Here is a 20161-nt window from a genome sequence, read left to right on the forward strand (position 1 = left end):
GGTGGAGGCTCGGGATCTGGTTCGGGTTCGGGTTCAGGGTATGGTTCAGGAGGAGGCTCGGGGAGTGGCTCGGGAAGAGAAGATTGTGATGACAATGACTGGGAATATGTAGATTGTGATGCCGAGGGTGCGTATCTTGCGCCGAGCTCCGGCGGAGGAGGTGGCGGCGGCGGCGGTGGTGGAGGCGGAGGAGGAGTTGCTAGTGCTCCTGCTGCCGCTCCCACTTCAGGGTCGGGATACGGATACGGGTCGGGATCAGGGTCCGGATATGGGTCCGGTGGAGGGGGAGCGAAAGCGGGAGGTGGCGGTGGAGGAGGAGGTCAAGGGGGCGGTGGGGGCTCCGGTGGGTCCGGGGGTGGTTCAGGGTACGGGAGCGGGAGTGGGAGTGGCTACGGGAGTGGAGATGGGAAGAGTGGCGGCGGAGGTGGAGGCGGCGGTGGAGGAGGCGGAGGGGGTTCCGGGAGTGGGTCCGGGTCTGGAAGTGGATCCGGGTGGGGATCCGGATCCGGGTATGGAAGTCAAGGTTGAATGAAAAAATCCATCGTGCTATCTTAGGCGCCTAGAACGCATCTCTATCATTCTCTTTTTCTTCGGGAAATGAGTTATTTCATTACACATTATTTGAGTATCTGAATTTTAATAATTTATATCAATAAAGTTGCATGGTTTTATCATCTTCTTATGTTACATGTATTATCTACTCTCCTTATTATGCAATTTTGTTATTGTTGTAGTTGTTGTGTTCGAATGGCAATGATATTTCCTTATTACAAGCACAATAAAATTTAATTTCTAGAACTTTAAGTTACATCAAAATCAAAGTGTGGTACTCCCTTTGTCCGTTATTCAGTGGTGAAGCTAGAAATTTATAGAAAATGGGGCAAATTTACATTCGAGGGAATTTTAAAATTTTAAAGAGGGGCATTTACTAGAAAATTAAAAGAAATTTAAAATAGGTATATAAATACATGGGATTAGGGGTGGCAAAATGGGCAGCGGGTAACGGATAATTCTCATCTCGACCCGATCCCGCCGGGTATCGGGTACCTGCTACCTGACGATAATGGGAAATGGGACGGGATTGGTAGTGTATTTTAAGAGTTTTCCGGGTAGCGGGTATACCCGTTACCCGCACGGGTATACATGTTCGTCCCGATAATACCTATTTTTTAATACTTTATATACAACCTAAGAGTTCTAAAAGTTTTTTTGAAATAATTTCGTATTCTGACAAACAAAATTTACTATTAAAGATTTAAAACTAATACGGTAAATAAGGGAATATTGCTATTATATAGCTTTTTAATTATCTAGTTTAGATAACTAATAGTAACAATATTTAATGCCCCATATTATTCTCTTATAAAAATCCTTTAACCTCTTTCAAATTTTGTATGAAGAATTGAAGATTGACGAGCAAATATAAAAAGTAAAAATCTGAATTCATAGTGCAGCAAGTCAGCAAGACAGCAACAATCCGAAATTCATTCACTTGTATAAAATTGCAATAGTAGATTGACTTGCATTGATGATAATAACTAACGAAAACTTAAAGCATAAATATAAAATTAATTTTATGAACTCATATTTTGGTTTGAAGCACTTTCTGCACGATTAAAGTTAGAAGCACCGGTTTCGGGTTGGGTACAGATACCCTCAATGTCGAGTACGGGATGCCCGACACGGGTATCAGGTAATCCCGTTATGTTGTGGGGCGGGTAATGGGATTACAAATTTAGTCAAAATCGGGTACGAGTACCCGATTTGTCGGGTGCGGTTACCCGCGGGTTACCCGTTTCGCCACCCCTACATGGGATGGAAAACATGAGGTGGGGCAATTGCCCCTCTTTGAATACATGTAGATCGCCCCTACCGCCATTAATCATCACAAGCTGATTCGGCACAAGTTTTAAGAAATACTCCCTCCGTCCGCGAATAAAGTCTTGTTTTTTCATTTTAGTCCGTCCGCGAATAAGAGTCCCGATTCACTTTTACTATAAATGGTAATAGAGTCCCACTTTCCACTTATTCATTCCACTCACATTTCATTTAAAACTAATATATACAAGTGGGACTCCTATTCCACTAACTTTTTATCACTCACTTTTCTTATCATTTCTTAAAACTCGTGCCGCCCATGAATGAGACTCCTAATTATGGACGGAGGAAGTAGTATACTAAAGCCTTATATTTGCTCAAAAAAAACTTTTTGTTCATATATATATTAAGTGTGTTATCTTTTATGCATATTTAATAATTTCGTCAAAAATTAATAGTCAAACCGCTTTTGGAAGTGCAAAATTGATCTTGTATATTTGCAAAAAAAAAATTATTTGGTCAAACACATTTTTAAGTACGTTAGTTTTTAGTCATAGACAATATTTTCATTTATACTTTAACTTATCAAACAGGTCATATTGCACTTGGCCATTAACTTTTTATATAACCATTAAAAAAAATGACCAAAACATATTATTTCGTCAATGACAAAACATATTATTACATATTATTTAGGATCAAAAGGCAGCGCTTAATAAGTTGGACCAAAAATTTTTTTGGCAAATGTAAGATTTCCATTTTAGACTTTAGTCTAAAAAATGTAATGGAAATTAAGTGGAAAAATTTAATAAAATGTGAGTCCAGTTTTTATACTCCATGTACTTAGTTTTTAATGAAATTTGAATGGAAAAAATTGGTTAAATGTGAGATTCATAACTAAAAGTAGTAAAAAGTAAATGTGATAAATAATAACAAATGCACACACAAAAGAAAAAAAAAATAGTGACGAGTATTTACAGACAGAGAGTATTTAAATTGTAAAGTTTATAATCAAATTTGATATTGTGTACAAAAATTGTGACTTTCATGTAAGTAAGACATCCTCTTCCAAGTAACATACTCCATTACTCCGTATTAGAGACACAAAAGACACGAGGTAAAAACATAAATCATTATTGAACATCTCCACAAAAATGACACCAAAACATGAAATTCAACTATTGTCCTAAATCCTAACAAAAAATGCACGAGAATGAAATGCACAAAAAGAGTCAAGTTTAAGCAATCATCAATCATAACAGATCGAATGGCAGATCACAAATCGGGTGAATTTGTACTTACTATAAACGTTCGAGGACACGCAAAAAGCACGGATAGAACTTACTGAGCTTCGTCGAATGTAGAATCCACCATTATCCAACGCACTCCAATAATAATAATAACAACAACAACGACAACAACACGGACATATGGCTAACCTTAATAATCAAATATACAACATGAGAGTAATGGAGTTTTGGGGAAAACAAATAAATTTTAAATTTTGCCACAATTTCCTCTTTCTTGATCTATAGCCTACAACAGACATTCTCCGACTTATTATATAGTGCAACACAATTGATTCGAATAAACATACAATCCTAAATTCGCAGAGTCTCATTATAGCTGATGGCATGAACGAATTTAAGGAGTCACCGAAAGGTTCACTCAGAATCTAGGAACTTAAAGGTAGATAGAGTTCAGGACCATTACATGATCATCTCTCACCAGCAGAAGCAACTTTTGCAGATATCATGGACTCGGCTGCATGAATTGCGTTTTCAGACCCGGTGATGGTGACTTTCCTGGATTAAGATGCAGATGTGGCATACTTATTAGATACTACACACTAACAAACATTGAGAAGACATCGAGAAGTTGATCCACTCGTTACCTATCGGATGTCCCGGGCATGAAATCACCCCTGTCAGAGATTTTAATCCGGGCTCCAGTAAGCTGCATAGCAAGAAGGAAACAGTTGGCACTTGAAAAAGAAAAAGAAAAACGGAAAATGAAAACCAGAATGTTAACCTGGGTAATCTCCATAAGGTTCCTTCCTCCACGTCCCACAACTAGTCCAATATGTTCATCTGCGACCCCAATAGTCATCGAAGTACCTCTATCGTCCTGCAGTAACACATTGCATCAGAGAATAAACCACATAAAATGAACCATGAGAAACTTGATCAGGGATTCAGGCATGAGAGATTGATGCTCAATCCCAACAGTGAAGAAATGCTGCAACCATTAATAAGCACAAGCCGTTAACAACGATGTTATTAGTTAGGAATCAGGATGTACAGATTGATGTTTGTAAGCCCTTCCAAGAAAAAACATATCCCTCCGTCCTCAAAAAATAGACTAGTTTTACCATTTCGGGCCGTTTCCCAAAATTAGACCAAGTCTAAATATGGAAAGTTTAATCAATTACACACCACTAATAATGTGGACCCCACAATGCACAAACACTACTTTCACTACCTTTTCCCTCTATCTTACTTTTTCTCATTTCTCTCTTACTTTACCAATTGTACATTAAAACATATGTTATTTAGGCATTTACAAGTTTGTCTATTTTTGAGGACGGAAGTAGTATTTTGTAACCAACATTAACAAAATGATGAATTTCCCCAAAGCTCATTACGAGTGCACAAGAGCATGGTTATAGTCATTTCTGGGAATTAACGGTGTAATCACTTTTATGTAAATCTAAACGACAGAAAGTAACCAACAATAATATGCACAAGTAAAATCACTTGGTTGATGAGAAAAAAAAATAGAATCAGATCTGTATGAGCAGTGTGCATGTGCAACAAGAAGCAACATAGAAAACATGATAGAAACATTTATCAAACTAATGAAAGCTGTAAGCGTACCTTGTTAGGCTGTCTATTGTTCTGATACATCATTCCAGGTCCATTTTGTCCATAGTTCATCGCATTGTACATAAGTGCTGGATAAGTGGGACAAAATAAGTACTAATAAACATGAACTACAGGAAACAGACTACATGGTTTTAAGAAGAAGGAAAATAAATAAATAAATCTCTTTCAAAGGTAAAGGTGAAAGAGCAAGATGCGAAAAAAACAAGATAGCCTTAGTCCCTTAGAACTAGAAAGAGAAGAAATAGGTTGCAATTAAAAACCAAACCTGCATAAGGAAATGGAGTATTTGCGGACTGGTGATAATATGGGTCTTCCATCAATTTCCATATGATAAGCGCAATCGCCCGCAATTGCTGGGCTAAAGCACCTGCTACAGTTACTATCCGGTCCTGCAAGCCAGGGTAATACATATCTTGGGGAGATATCCTAATGTCAGCTCCAGTTTCTTCAATCAATGATCTGTTCCCAAATTCAGTTAAATTTTTTTTGAAAAAAACAATGAAGTTAAAGAAACATGAGTGTGAACAAACATCCAAGAAACAGTTCATTCAAGCAAGTGCATGCAAAGGTATATCAGGCCAGTATAGCTATACATGTTGGAAGTATCACCCATTGACCAATATCAGGTAACATCAGTGTCTGAGTTCTGAATAAATAATCAGATGAACATATCAAAAAGTAACATCATTATTGGTTTTAAATAAACAAGACTTTGATCATTTAAAGATTCCAAAAAGCCACCAATTCACTTCACCATCAACAATGGCAAGGAAACATGATCAACAATGCTAGCATATGTGAGATGATGAATGAAATAGCATCTAGGCATGAAAGAGGCACATGTATACACAAATAAGAATGGCCATCTCTAAACTCATCACGTTCTGAGATGATGCATGCATCAGATGCCTTTAGGCTAAGTATGCATGCTTGTAGAAGGTCAAAAAAAAGAAAACTCCAAAATCCTCCCCCACCCCACCCCTGTACCTCCCAAAAGAGAAACCAGAGACGACATGAACAAAGAATTGATTTGAATCTTTGAGGTTGAATAGATTCCTGACCACTGCTGACTCCACCATAATATCAAGAGAAATATATACCTCATGAGTATTACTCCACGTACATTTAATACATCGGGTAGGCTTACCTTATGTTGGCACCAGCCTTCCCAATTATTCCACCACATGAGCTATTGGGTACCACCATTCTTATTTTAGATTCTGGTTCCATATCAGCTCCATCCTCAGGATAAAACTAACTCAAATAGATAAGAAATCTACTTACTAACAGTTTGACACTTAAACTGGAAATTTCTTTTAAGTGCATCAATATCACTAACCTCATCTATCAATCTAGATAGAATAAGCTCAGTTGCGGTCAATATGCCATCTACTCCTCCAGAGAGCATGATAATCCTATCAGATGTGCCAGGAAAACACTCATTGTTGCGTGACAATTGGATACGGACTCCAGACTGCGACTTAATCTCATTTATCGTTGAGCCACCTTTTCCAATTATAGCACCAGCTTCCGCATTTGATAAAAGGAACCTGACATGAGTGGCTTTCTCTTCATTGTCTGTGCAATATTTATAACAAGAGAGACAGAGAAAATTAGGAAACAGTACAGCCTGTAAAATGTCGTCCACACAGAATCAGAAAGTGAATAAACAGGCATCAACATGATATACTGGCAAGGAATGAGAACAGCCATGTTACACTGAATTTTCTGACTTCTGCACCTTTAACACTAGTATATTTTTATAAACTCGACGGGGTAAGTATCAGAAAATGAAGCTCTAGTCTATAACCGAGTCGTCATTAGATGTACTCAACCCCACTGAAGATGACCCACTTTCCTTTTTGGTTTGTCCCAACCAAGATGACCCATAACTAAAAAGAGAAACACTTTTATCTCCATTATATTTCCTCTCTTACTTTATTCTCTACACTTAACACACAAAATAAAGTTGCATAAATCCAGTGCCGTCCAAGGAAGGGGTTATCTTCCTTGGGACAGAGGGAGTACTAGTGATCGCACTCAGACCAACACTATAAGATTTGTCTAAAGCTTTCTGTAGTCGATAAGAAATAGATGCATTATATTGTGGATAATGGAATTTTTTAAGTTTATTCATGTATGACAAAGAAACTCATATCCTCTGTCCCTACACATGGCATTTAATGTGTAAAGTGAGAGGACATCTCAATATTAAAGGATGTAGTGATCTGCCAAACATAAGCTAACCATATGAAGTTTTACATAAGGTTTTCAGTTTCAATGACTATGTCTCCCTCTTCGTATTCGGAATGAACTGGTATAATGCAGCCCATGAATTCCACATGCTGCTATATAGATCTACTACTTTAACTCTGCAAACTATAGCAATATTTACAAGTATAAAGATCTAAGATCTGCAAATGGTTTTTTATCTAATTCTCATCCAAAACCATCCAATTTCAGTATCAAAATTCCATCGATATACAACATGTACAACAACAGGATAGTTTGACTGACTAAGATGTCTAGCTACAAAATAAAGTGATTCGAGTTTACTAACAAACCACAACCTACAGCAGAAAAGGTAATTTTTAGTATATTTAATGACCTCGAAAAATAGAGAAAGAGGGAATTCAAACATAAAATTAATGCGGAAACGAATGTCTAACTAATTAACATCCTGAACACAAATTACTTGGTAAATGAGTTGAAACTGATGAGCAGAACAAAGCAACGCTGAACTGTAATCCATTTCATCACGATTTGAGTGCCACTAATACACTTCAAATGTTCATCCACGTCTCCATAAGATGGTAACACAACAAGCTCAGTTTCAAATCAGCTTCAGAGACCGAAGCCGCATACAAACAACAAACAACACTACCCAATATCTTCAACAGCAACAACAAAAACACTTAAAACTAGCTTAAAAGCAGCAAAATCCGGAATAAAATCACAATCTCAACATTGAAACCAAACCACAGATCTTCAGTGACGACCACGACAATAGCAATAAATCATTCGTGTTGAAAAAAACGAGGAAATTACCGGTCGATTTGTGAGGCGGCGACTCAATCTGTTGAGCCTCGGACGGCGGTGCATCGAGCTCCATTCCAATGTTGTGTTGAGCAAATAAAAGTCAGAGGGTTCTAAATCTGACTCTTCAGAAACAAATCGAAGTTGAGAGGGGAACGTGATGCCGACTCTTTGATGTGTGAATAGTTTATGGATACAGTGAATGTAGAGAGAGAGAGATTGAGACGACTTTGTGAGGGGAGTGAGGGGGTTTAGGTGTAGGAGAATGTGCTGTAGCTGCAAGCTGCGGGTAAGGAAGGATTTGAGCCTTCGCGTGTCTTCTGCGGTGACATTTCCTACGGTGTCACCAGTTTGCTAAAAAAGTGCTACTACTAGTCTTTAAACTCAAAACTTAACTCGTAGTAATAGTGTAAATGTGATTTTACTGTAACTATTTGGACTAAACTCAACTTAAATAATATACCGTATTTTTTAGTTTACTTTCTGTAAATGTGATTTTACTGTAACTATTTGGACTAAACTCAACTTAAATAATATACCGTATTTTTTAGTTTACTTTCTGTTCATCGATATAAAGTCAATTTGACCAAACACGGGTTTTAAAAAATATACTAAAAAGTGAGTGGAAAATATTAGCGGAACGTGGATCCTACTTTTATACACTTATTTTATAGTAAAGTGTGAACAAGATAAAGTTAATGGAATGTGGAGTTTATTACCAAAAGTAGTAAAATAAATGAAACATTTATTGGTAGATAGACGAAATAACAAAATAAGACAATTACTGGTGGACATAGGCTCTGAGCATGTCTTTTTTAAATAAAATTTGAAAAAAGTTTGTAGTTTTGTTTTAATATTAACCTATATATGTTTACTCAAAAACTAAAAATGAGATTTGTTTTGGAGGACCGAGCTATTTGTCTATCAAATTTTTAGGTTTGAGTGTATCACTGGAGATGATCTGGTCTTATATGAGCGAGCAAAATATACTCAATTTTAAAATCTAATTAAAATCAAATTTAAATTTAATTTTGGTTAGAATTTTTTATTCAGATCAGATCAATTTTTAAAAAAAATAGATTTCCAGATGGAATATTTTAAAATCTAACTTTTATATTGAACAATTCTGATGGTATTTGTATCAACTTTTCAAATTTTGCCATTTGATTCTTAAAATTTTGAGTTTTTACATTTTTATGCAATTTTGAATTTTGGGCCGAATTGAGCTCATTTTCATAAAAATTTGAATCAGATCGGACCAAACTAGACAAAAATCTAATATGAAGTCTTGATGCATGCCCCTTATTCTTTCTAATTTTCTTTTAATAATTGTGGGGTATGATATCTATTCAATATTAAAGGGGAAGTTTTGGGGGTGTTTAGTAAAATAAGAGGAACTTTAAGGGTATTTAGGAAAATGGTCATTTAAAATAGATATTAAATGAATTAAAAATATATAAAACGTATGATTAAGTGTTAGTTGGTTATTTAATTCCCATAGTTAGTGGATGAGTGGTAATGTTGCACAACAAATTCTATTTATTTAGTCATTGATAGCTACAGACAGTATTTAATTTGATTATTTTGGGGATATTTTTGGGTATTAGTAGAATGATGAAACCCTAGGGATTTAGGATTTCGTTATTGGATTTGATGGTGGGTGTTTGAAATTATTATGCTATTCCCTGGGGTTCTGTTTGAGGAATTGCTTTGTTTTTAGAGTGGGGTGGCTTTGATTGGATTATGTTGTTTATGCGTTGTTCTTCTTGAACATTGAGGCTTTGAGAAGCTCGGGATATCGACAGTGAATTGCTTAGTGAAATTCGGAATTTTGGATTGTGCGAGTGGAGGTGCTGGTAATTTCGTACTTTGTAGCAGACGGGGTGGCCCTCTTTGCTGCGGCCGTGCATGAACACGACCTTTTTAAATTCTTCTTCGTGTTGTTTATGATGTTCTCTTTGCAGGTCTTTATGGTGGAAGTGATTTATGTTTTGAATTGTCGAGCTTAATTATGTGATTTTTTTTCCTTTTCTTCATGTACTATTGTGAAGTGTCGAATGTATAATTTTTTCATGTAGTGCTCTATACAAATATTAGGTTGGTGGCAGCTCTTATTCATTTGTCTTTCCTGGAGGTGGTATGGATACTCCCTCAATCCCACATTTATAATCACATTTAGTTATGACACGAAATTTGAGGAATTAGTGAAGTGTGTAATTAATGAAGTGAGAGGTGGAGTGTGTAATAAATGAAATGAGATGGTGGAGTGAGATGATGGAGTGTGTAATAAATGAAGTGGGTTGGTTGAAGGTGGATTCCTTTTTGACTTTTTGATTTTTTATTTTTGTTTTGATTTATTTTAATGCAGATAATGGCATGTGGGTGTAATTTTAGTGAATAATGGGGTAAAATTTTATGTCCAAATATGAAAAATTGTAAATGTGACTATAAATGTGGGACGGACTTTTATAGCAAAATGTGCCTATAAATCTGAGACGGAGGGAGTATGTGATTTGTGTGCAATTTTTAGTTTATAAACTTATTTGGTTATATGAGTTTAGAACTTGAAATAATAATATTGTTTCTCATTCGGTCTATGTGTAATTTTATATTTTTTAATTATTTTTTTTAATTTTATATATTTATGATTTGAGATTTCATACAATGATATTTTTATGAATTTATAAAATCATTTTACAGTATAAATCATTTATAAATTGCAATTTAAATAAAAGAGAATGGGTCGTGCATCGCACGTGGGTGATACTAGTACACACAAAAACTTTGTGAAATTGTGGTTACCCATAATGCAAGGTTATCGTTCATCCTTAATTAAAAAAAAAAAAGAGGTTATATTTCATCCTTAGGGTTGGTTTGGTTTGCGATATAAGGGCATTTAGCTGATTCTAAAAGGCCATTTCCTAGGTTTGGTTTGTTATAAAACAAAATTGTCTTGCCCGCCTAATTGATGAAGGCCCAAGTAATACATGCTGAAATGCACACTTTTCATATCATCATTTACCCCCACCGATACCTAAATTGGTAGCATCATGAAATTCAAATTTACAAACCAAACAATAGTTATGTACGAGGCTGTTCCAGTAAAGCATATCCTTTTCAAAGGCCATACATTTTCAAGAGCAACACTATATGGCAAACTAAACCAACCCTTAATGTGTCTTTAACATCGTTTTGTATAATATTGATCAGTAGTATTGTGCAACTTATTGAATTCATTTTTTCGACCACGGTACCTATAAGATCATCGTCACCTGAATTCATTTTTTCACCCATGATATCCATAAGATCATAGTCACCAATTTCATTGATTTCTGATCAATGGGAATGCTATCACTCGGCGGCCTGTGAACGATAATGAGTGTTGTAGGTGGGGTCTTGACGATCTTTCTTTATTAGATGTGGTTGTAGATAAGCTCATAACAAACCTATTCATCTGATTTCTACATGTGTGATGCATGAATGGTTAGTAGATAGTACTATACTGATATCAAATTATTCACAGGGATCAACTGATTTCTCATGTTTGATTTGTAAAACTGGTGCTTTTGTCAAGATCCCAAATTGTTCGAAGTGGTGGCATGTGAAAAGACAGTTTTGATCAACGATGTTGAGAGGAGCTGACTCTAAATGATGGCTTGATAAAGAACTAACCGTCACCAACAAGAACTTAGACTAATAGTCTATCAGAGATCAGTTGTGATCAACATAAATATTATCACTAAAAATGATTAAAAACATTTATAGTTTAATTAAACTTAATTTCAAATTTTCTAAATATGATATTCTTTGAGTTTAACCAAATTTTATAGGAGGGAGTACTATTAATTTTTCCTTATGCAAAGATGTCAACCATTCTTAAATACATATCCAACCATATTAAATCACAGCCGTTGATTAATCCTTCAATCAACGGTCCATCACCACAATCCGCACCCTCGAAATCCCACCAATAACAATAAAGCCAAACTTTATTCCAAAGTGCCGCTACCAGCAACAATCTACACCGTCCAATAACTCCACCCCATCAACGCCTCAGATCACGATCCGCGCCCACACCAATCCACCAATCACAACACACCATCTCCCAACTATATACACTCTTCTCCTCTCCCAACCTTTCACCACAATCCAAAAATTCAATTTTCCCCCAAATCAAAACAACTTCACAATGGCACCGAAAGCAGAGAAGAAGCCAGCGGAGAAGAAGCCCGCCGCCGAGAAAGCTCCCGCGGCGGAGAAGGCTCCGGCCGAGAAGAAGCCGAAGGCGGGGAAGAAGCTGCCGAAGGACGCCGCGGCCGGCGGAGACAAGAAGAAGAAGAGGAACAAGAAGAGCGTGGAGACGTACAAGATCTACATCTTCAAGGTGCTGAAGCAGGTGCACCCCGACATCGGGATCTCCAGCAAGGCGATGGGGATCATGAACAGCTTCATCAACGACATCTTCGAGAAATTGGCGCAGGAGGCGGCGAGGCTCGCGCGATACAACAAGAAGCCGACGATCACGTCGCGGGAGATCCAGACCGCCGTGAGATTGGTACTTCCCGGTGAATTGGCGAAGCACGCTGTGTCGGAGGGGACCAAGGCGGTGACGAAGTTCACGAGCTCTTGAATTAGGGGAAATTAGGGCTTTTGGTTGAATTGGGGATTTTCTGTGTTAATTAGGGTTTTAAGATAGTTTTAATTTTGGATTGTATGTTTCTGCTGTCTCTCTCTTGTTGTTCCTCTATTCAAATCGTGAATATATGAAATGTTACATTTTCTGAATATTTTCTCTCTTAAGAATTTTTTTTTAAAAATTATAATTGCTATAAATTAAACCTGGATTTAGAGCAACTGGCATATTTTTTTTGTTAACAAGTTAATTTAGCTCATTTGTAGAGACGTTTCTGTTATAAAAATACATTTATGTATACGTAGACTAAAAGGGTAAATATTGCATCATCACTAAAGTTACTGACATGTGACATGAATTGTGATATGGAATTTTGGATTTGCTTTATGTTTTAAATCGGTTGAAACTATCTTAGATAATAGTCATGCCAATGTCACGTTAATCATGTGTTTAAAATGTATGTGACACACTGACATGCAATCAATATCAAAATTAATGTTGGAAACAAGGAATGAAAATGATACAATGAGATTTTATTCATAAAAAGTGAGTTCATATTCCAATACTCATAATCCTAGAGCAATACTTATAATCTAGCATCCCAAGGACACTAAGAAAAAGTGGTCATGTGTTGGGAAAAAAATGAGCTTAATCTTATTCACCTGAGGCAAAATCATATTGTCAATGAGACAAAAATGGGACCAAAAATGACTCGAATCATATCATATCAAGAAGGGCTCAAGTGTCAGCACACTTCATGCTTGTTCTTCAACACGTTTTACAATAATATTCTTAGTAGTATTTGCTGCTGCCGGGCCGCAAGTCCCCACCGAATTTCTTTTTTTTTTTTTTTTTTGGTTTTCTATTTATACACTATATTTGCTCATTTTTTGTAACTCTTCCACACAAACTCTCACTTCTCTCTCAATCCTCTAGCATTTCAAGACTTCTTGAGTTCTATGGATTGGTTTAACAGCGACCAACGCCAAATGGACGATTTCGTGAACTCCCAAAACTGGCAAGTGCCGCCGACACCCGATCCAGATGCAACACCTAGTCCCGGGCTGCCTACCAATGTAGACATGGAATCGCCGGTTAGCACTGATGAGTACGATATCAGCGATATGGAACCAGCTCCACGGAGGGGCAAGGGCAAGGTTGCCGATGAGGATGGGCCGAAGAAGTACAGTCCGCAGGAGACAATGTGGCTGGCCAAGAACTACGTCGACGTCTCCGAGGACGCTGTGATCGGCAACCAGCAAAGCGGCAAAGCGTTCTGGCAGCGGATTGCGGATAAGTACAACGCTGGTCGACCCGAAGGCTCGTTCGAGCGTACCTACGTGAAGCTACGCAAGCATTGGGGTCGGGTGCAGAAGGAGATTAACAAGTGGAATGGCAAGTGGACTAACATAGTCCGGATGTGGCCGAGCGGGCACAACGAAGATGGACCTTGTGGACAAGGCCAAGGCAGATTTCTTCGCTGACGGGAAGAAGCACTTCAAGTACTTCGACGTTTGGAAGCTTGTCGAGAAGAGCCCGAAGTACACTGGTGGGGCTGAAGCGGCGGCGAAGAGAACCAAAGTCGCCGCCGGACACTACACTTCAAGCGAAGGAGGTCCGCCAATCGACCTCAACGTGACAGACGATGACTTCTTCCTCTCATCTCCTGGTACTGAAAGCCGTCCGATGGGCACAAAGGCGACAAAGAGGAAAGCAAAGGGGAAGGCAACTGCGAGCTACTCCGCTATGCCGCCGCCGCCACCCAATCCTTCCTTGGACAAGATATCAGACTCTATGTTAGATATGAGTATTACGTTGCGGATGGGCCAGCTAACGGAGTTGACATCGAGGGATACCTCGAGAATGTCGGAGTACGAGCACGAATTGCACCGTGAGATAATCGAATACCTTCGCGCACAAATGAAGAAAAAGTAGTTCTTTTTTCTAGGATTTATAATTTTCTTGTTTCTAGGTTTGGTAATTTTCTTTCTCTAGGATTGGTAAAAAATTTTTTCTAGGATTTGTAATTTTCTTTTCTTATTTTCCGACTGAACAATAAATTTTCCCGGTTTTAATTGTTCAACGTATTCTATTTTACGATTAAAATATGTTGTGAATAGTGCAGATGAATAGTTGTGGCCTGAGTTGTGGCCCGAGTTGTGGCCTGCGGTGTTAATGGAGTTGTGGCCTGGAACCCCTAATTTGAGGGAATGATGACGTGGAGGGGACTTGCGGCCCAAATCCGGGCCAGGGTTATGCATGCTCTTAGCGATGGACATGGAAATTGAGCAAAAACGATAGATAGAGGTTAAAAAGCTGAATGCTACACAACAGGATCCTAAAGCAGTACACACCCCTAACTATCCTACATACAGTTCACTTTCACAACATATAAGAATATAATGACATTTATCATGAAAACATTATAAGTTTCCACAATACAACATGCAGTCGATGTAGTTCTCACAAACATACGAACGATACAAAGAAACGAGTACAAAAGCTCAAATGCAAAAACAAAAACATCAAGCAAGACAGACAGTAATCCAAACATATAAAACTACTAATCAACTAGTGATCTCAAACCAAATGACAAACATAAACCTACTAGTAATACGAAGAAACGAGAACAGAAGCTCATACGCAAAACCAACACAGATCAAGCAACAAAACAGTAATCCTAACTACATTTTCTCATCATGGTTGCATAACCATTCGAAAATGCAATAAAGCCGACCCAAATCAACATACCCCTCTATTTTCCCTACACTATAATGCTCGGTTTACTACTACACACACGACAAGCATATTCAAATACTAAATCCTATCCAGCTGATCAAGGGGATAAGTGAAGACCTGAATCCTCAATCCCACCAATACGACCGAAAAGCCCTCCCTCGATATTGTAGAGACCTTGACTGAGTCCATATAGGACAATCCCCACAGCAAGCATCGTTAACACCTCTACCTGCAACTGCAATCATCATTAAACCACTGCAACCAAGCTAAAAATCAGTGAATCAATATAGAGCATCAATTGCAGACTGAATTTGGCATGATCTCATCATGTGCTAAGTAAATGTTCCCAAAATCTATGAAAACGAACCTAGTGTAACGATTTCTAATCAAATTAATTTACAGATGCATCGAACATGTCAAGTGTTCTCATGAAAATTCATTAAAAAAGGTAAAACTCCTAACGATTAGAAACATTTCAAATTTCAACGATAATCAAATAGAAAATTTATAATTATATTTCCGAAAAAAGTTTCAAACCAAAAAGGGGGAAAACAGAGTATAAGCGTTAACTTTGATCATAATCACCCAAAAGAGTAAATAACCGCACAAATTCAAATTAAATCACTCAAGAGCTCGTGAATTTCGTAACCGCCTTGGTACCCTCCGAAACCGCGTGCTTCGCCAATTCACCAGGCAGCACCAATCTCACCGCGGTCTGGATCTCGCGAGAGGTGATCGTCGGCTTTTTATTGTAGCGCGCGAGCCTCGCCGACTCCTGCGCGAGCTTCTCGAAGATGTCGTTGATGAAGCTGTTCATGATCCCCATCGCCTTGCTCGAGATCCCGATGTCAGGGTGCACCTGCTTCAGCACCTTGAAGATGTAGATCTTGTACGTCTCGATGCTCTTCGATCGCTTCTTCTTCCTGTCGGCGCCGCCGCTCTCCTTCGGCAGCTTCTTCCCCGCGGACTTCGGCGATTTATCGAGCACCGGAGACTTCTCCGCCGCCGGCTTCTTCTCCGCCTTTGGTGCCATTTTGATGTTGAAAGAGAGAGATTTATTTAATGAAGATTGAAGAGCAGAAATGGTGGTTTTTATATTGAGATGTGATTGAATTTGGACCGTGGATGTGATTTGGAATGGACGGTGGAGATTGGATGATGGAGGATAAAGTTTGGGAATTTTGAATGTTTTTCGTTTTGGCGCTGGATTTAATTTGACCGCCGTTACTTCGAAGGGATTTGGAAATGATGATCTTGATTTGGATTAAATGTTATAATTAATTGAAAATCTGGAGGTGATAAATAGCTTTGATTTTGCTATAACGAATGGTATTCCGTATTGTATTAGAGGATATGATTATTTTCCTATGAAAATAAAATAAATACACTTCTTGACTTACGGCGTTGCAATACGTGTGAGTATAAGTTTTAAGAAATAAAAAAAATTATGTGCTGGTAAAGTTAGTGGAACGTGATGTTTATTTTTTTAATTTATAATAAAATCTGAATGAGGTGGGTTAGTGGAATGTGAGAAATACTTACTAGTATAATAAAATGAAATGTAACTCTTATTGTAGGACGACTTGAAATGGAAAATTTTGATTTCTCGTTGTGAGACGGATGGAGTATATTCAAAATAAAAGGAATTCACATGTTATTGACTCTTTTGAATTTACAATTTCCAATCTTAAAAGCATATAGTACAATAACTTCCATTTTTTATTGTATTGTATTGTCATAAAGTAATTTCCAATCTTAAAACCATATAGTACAATAATTTCCATTTTTTATTACATTGTATTGTAATAAAGTAATTTTCAACGTATAATATCTATTTATAATTTAAGTGTATAATATCTATTTATAATTTAAGTAATGTAAGATTGTAATCTATCTTAAAATTACAAACAGTTTGAGAATGAAATAATACACATGAAGACGAAGAATAAATATAGATATTACTACTTCTATATTATAATAGCCTCAAGCTATACAGATTATAAATGATTTTGATATGATCAAGACACAAAAATGAAAATGAACTATATTTATGAAAAATCATTTCTAAATAATTATAAATGATTAGAAGTTTCAAAATATCCTTATATTTTTTCGTATGTAACAATAGAGTTATTTTATTTAACAAATCCTTATAGTGCATGAAACAAAGCTCTAGTCAAATAAATGTAAACTAGTTAGATAAATGTAAAATGAATCCTATGTATTTACAGAAGTTTAAAGAAAAACTAATCAAACATTAATTAGAAGTATTATAAATTCCAAATTCAAATATAACCAAATACTACTCCTACATAATCTATTTGGAAATAGACATCTGTACAATTTGTTTCATGTCCCGTCATTTTTTCATTTGCTAATTCAAACCCCACCATAAACCCCACATAGCTAATTCCATCAAAATTAAACAAAAAACATAGGTGAAACGTCTACATATTTTGATATAATGTGTCATAACTCATAAGTTTCAAAGGAGAAATCATCAGTTCTTTTCACAAATAATACTTCACCCATACATCCAAAAATAATCTATTTTTAACAATTTAATACATTTACAAAAATTAATATATTTCTAATATCTTCGCATAAATAACTTTATCCATACTTTTAAAATACTTCAACTTTATCATTTTTTTCACAAAAATCAATCCATTTTACTTTGCATAGATATTATGCTTAAAAAAATAACAAAAGCTACAACCCATTGTCAAATTCCACAAGTTTGCTTTCCATCATTTGAGAGCATAAAAATTATGCAAAATCACAAAATTTGAGGAACTGAAACTCATTCAAAGCTATACCAGATCATACAAACACAAAATGCCTGTATATAACCAAGATTTTAGCTTATTGCATAAACAGGATGCTCAATTCATCTTCCTAAATTGATAGAGAGAAAAATACAAGGCTGTCACAGAAAATCGCAATCTAAGTGAAGAACACATTTAATCAAAACAAAAATTACTCGAAATTAGATCCACAACCGCAAACAAGAGCTAATATTATTCGAATACCAAATTCACAACTAGAAATTTGAACATCTAGAAAGATGCATTTATCCAAAATCTAATTTTCATTCAAACAATTCATAAGCACCAAATTTACACAATCGGAAACGTGAATTAAACCTAGCACCAGCTGAAATTGAAATCAAATCAATACAATACCAGAAGATTCCCAATTCTCGGAGGCGCGAAACCCTAGGCAGCACAAATGCACAAATTCAAGAGCTAGTGAACTTGGTCACCGCCTTTGTCCCCTCCGAAACCGCGTGCTTCGCCAATTCACCGGGCAGCACCAATCGCACGGCAGTCTGGATCTCCCGCGACGTGATCGTCGGCTTCTTATTGTACCGCGCGAGCCTCGACGACTCCTGCGCCAATTTCTCGAAAATGTCGTTGATGAAGCTGTTCATGATCCCCATCGCCTTGCTGGAGATCCCGATGTCGGGGTGCACCTGCTTCAGCACCTTGAAGATGTAGATCTTGTACGTCTCCACGCTCTTCTTGGTCCTCTTCTTCTTCTTGTCTCCGGCGGCGGCGCCGGCCTCCTTCGGGAGCTTTTTCCCGGCCTTGGGCTTCTTCTCGGCCGGGGATTTCTCGGCGGCGGGCTTCTTCTCGGCGGGTTTCTTCTCTCCTTTGGCGGCCATTGTAAAAGGGGAGAGTGGATTGATTGATTGAAATCTGAGGAGTGTGGAATTTGGGAGATGTGGAAAGAGGGATTTGAGGCGGTTGTTTTATAGAATGGGGAGTGTGTTTTGATTGGCTGGTTTGGAGTGGTGCGGATCGGGATGTGGAGCCGTTGGATGAGATATATGGACGGATGAGATTGATTTGGGGATGGGACGTCAGGGACCCTTGATTTCAACAAACTTTTGGCGGTCCTACTAAATGTGATGGCAAATAGAGTATCTAAGGAAAAGTAATCGTTTTCTGAAGCTATACATATTTTAATAATACTAGTATGAAAAAATTATTTTGTTAAATAATTAGACAAAGGTATGAAAAAAAATTATTTTTCTTAAAAATTATCATAAATTTTAAGATTAATCTCAATATTCAATGGGGGATGGTGGAGTGTTGTTGTCAAAGAACGTGGATGATTTTGCAAGATCATTTAAATAACAAAATAGGTTTATATTGAATAGCTATGGCATCAAAACAACATCATTTTAGGTAAATTTCAGATTAAGTCACGACTCACTCACGTATGATAAAAGTATGCCAAAAATTCCTTGACTCAAATTGGAAAAATTGTACAGTTTCAAATGTTTAAGGTTTTAAGAACACTTGCAAGATAAATGGAAAATACTTTAATCGGCTCAAACTTTATGATATTTAAGACCAAAATTTACTTCAAAATCAATTAATACTACTTATGAACCATTTCTAAATATGTAGTACTAGTATAGTTTAGAAGTCCAATTATAGTAGATGAGATTTGGGGCACATTAATCATCTCTTTCATCAAATAAATTAATAAACTAACTTTGTAAATTATTCAGTGTATAAATGAGTGTATGTGAAAACTAAAGCATATGAACTGACATAGTAATAAACTGTCGTATCCAATATCTGGAAAAAGGAAATCTTTTTGATATAAAGTTGAATACACACATTTAGACATATTACAACCAAAGTAACAAAAAGAAATACAAGTTGAAGTCTTGAGATGGAAGAAGGATTTTCTCAATTCAAATGACGGAAGAAGGGCTACAAAAGTCCCTTTAAAAATATACCCAACTCCTACAACACTTCAAACAAAATTATGCAACCTTCTTGTTGAAAACTAAGGATGACAAGGAATACTAAGAGCATCCGCAATGGTCGGTGGTGCGCCCCGAAATGCGAAGGAGTTCGGGGGCGTGATGGGCATTTTGGTGACGGACCCGCCCCTCCCGGTTTTGGAAATTTGAGGGGATGCAAGAAAGCAGGGGGTTTCCCCGGGGATGTTAGGGATATGATCGGGGAGTGGAAGAATTGTCGACTGGAAGGACCTCCCGGCCATTCAAGTAAAAGAACCCCAATAATCC

At 37.1% G+C, this 20161-nt stretch overlaps 3 protein-coding genes and 1 pseudogene across 3 annotated transcripts; 2 read left to right on the forward strand and 2 right to left on the reverse strand.

The window, feature by feature from the left end:
• Window positions 1-3231: 3231 nt before the first annotated feature.
• Window positions 3232-8018, reverse strand: LOC125201546 (protein BTR1). The gene is made up of 8 exons (XM_048099706.1): window positions 7752-8018; window positions 6043-6281; window positions 5851-5957; window positions 4969-5162; window positions 4695-4771; window positions 3850-3945; window positions 3713-3774; window positions 3232-3623 (listed from the first exon to the last, which is right to left on the reverse strand). The coding sequence occupies exons 1-8, from the start codon at window positions 7813-7815 to the stop codon at window positions 3536-3538; spliced, it is 927 nt and encodes a 308-aa protein (XP_047955663.1). The 5' UTR covers window positions 7816-8018; the 3' UTR covers window positions 3232-3535.
• A 3853-nt stretch (window positions 8019-11871) lies between these two features.
• LOC125202702 (histone H2B.3-like) lies at window positions 11872-12526 on the forward strand. The gene has a single exon (XM_048101149.1). It carries the CDS (start codon window positions 11929-11931, stop codon window positions 12367-12369), a length of 441 nt encoding a protein of 146 aa, XP_047957106.1. The 5' UTR covers window positions 11872-11928; the 3' UTR covers window positions 12370-12526.
• Window positions 12527-13331: 805 nt separating this feature from the next.
• Window positions 13332-14307, forward strand: LOC125190524. Its single transcript, XM_048087848.1, has 2 exons — window positions 13332-13739; window positions 13786-14307. The coding sequence occupies exons 1-2, from the start codon at window positions 13332-13334 to the stop codon at window positions 14305-14307; spliced, it is 930 nt and encodes a 309-aa protein (XP_047943805.1).
• A 1358-nt stretch (window positions 14308-15665) lies between these two features.
• Window positions 15666-18853, reverse strand: LOC125200686 (annotated as a pseudogene).
• Window positions 18854-20161: the final 1308 nt, after the last annotated feature.

This window comes from Salvia hispanica, chromosome 1 (assembly GCF_023119035.1).
Source record: "Salvia hispanica cultivar TCC Black 2014 chromosome 1, UniMelb_Shisp_WGS_1.0, whole genome shotgun sequence".
NCBI classification, from domain to species: domain Eukaryota; kingdom Viridiplantae; phylum Streptophyta; class Magnoliopsida; order Lamiales; family Lamiaceae; genus Salvia; species Salvia hispanica.

What these genes read in the sequence shown, in the direction of transcription:
- LOC125201546 (XM_048099706.1), bottom strand. Translation starts at nt 7,815, where the DNA reads ATGGAGCTCGATGCACCGCCGTCCGAGGCTCAACAGATTGAGTCGCCG. An exon ending in AAGGCTGGTGCCAACATAAG is followed by an intron (nt 5,163 to 5,850) that starts GTAAGCCTACCC and finishes ATTTGGGAACAG; the next exon opens with ATCATTGATTGAAGAAACTG. An exon ending in TACTCCATTTCCTTATGCAG is followed by an intron (nt 4,772 to 4,968) that starts GTTTGGTTTTTA and finishes CCACTTATCCAG; the next exon opens with CACTTATGTACAATGCGATG.
- LOC125202702 (XM_048101149.1), top strand. Translation starts at nt 11,929, where the DNA reads ATGGCACCGAAAGCAGAGAAGAAGCCAGCGGAGAAGAAGCCCGCCGCC.
- LOC125190524 (XM_048087848.1), top strand. Translation starts at nt 13,332, where the DNA reads ATGGATTGGTTTAACAGCGACCAACGCCAAATGGACGATTTCGTGAAC. An exon ending in TACGCAAGCATTGGGGTCGG is followed by an intron (nt 13,740 to 13,785) that starts GTGCAGAAGGAG and finishes GGACTAACATAG; the next exon opens with TCCGGATGTGGCCGAGCGGG.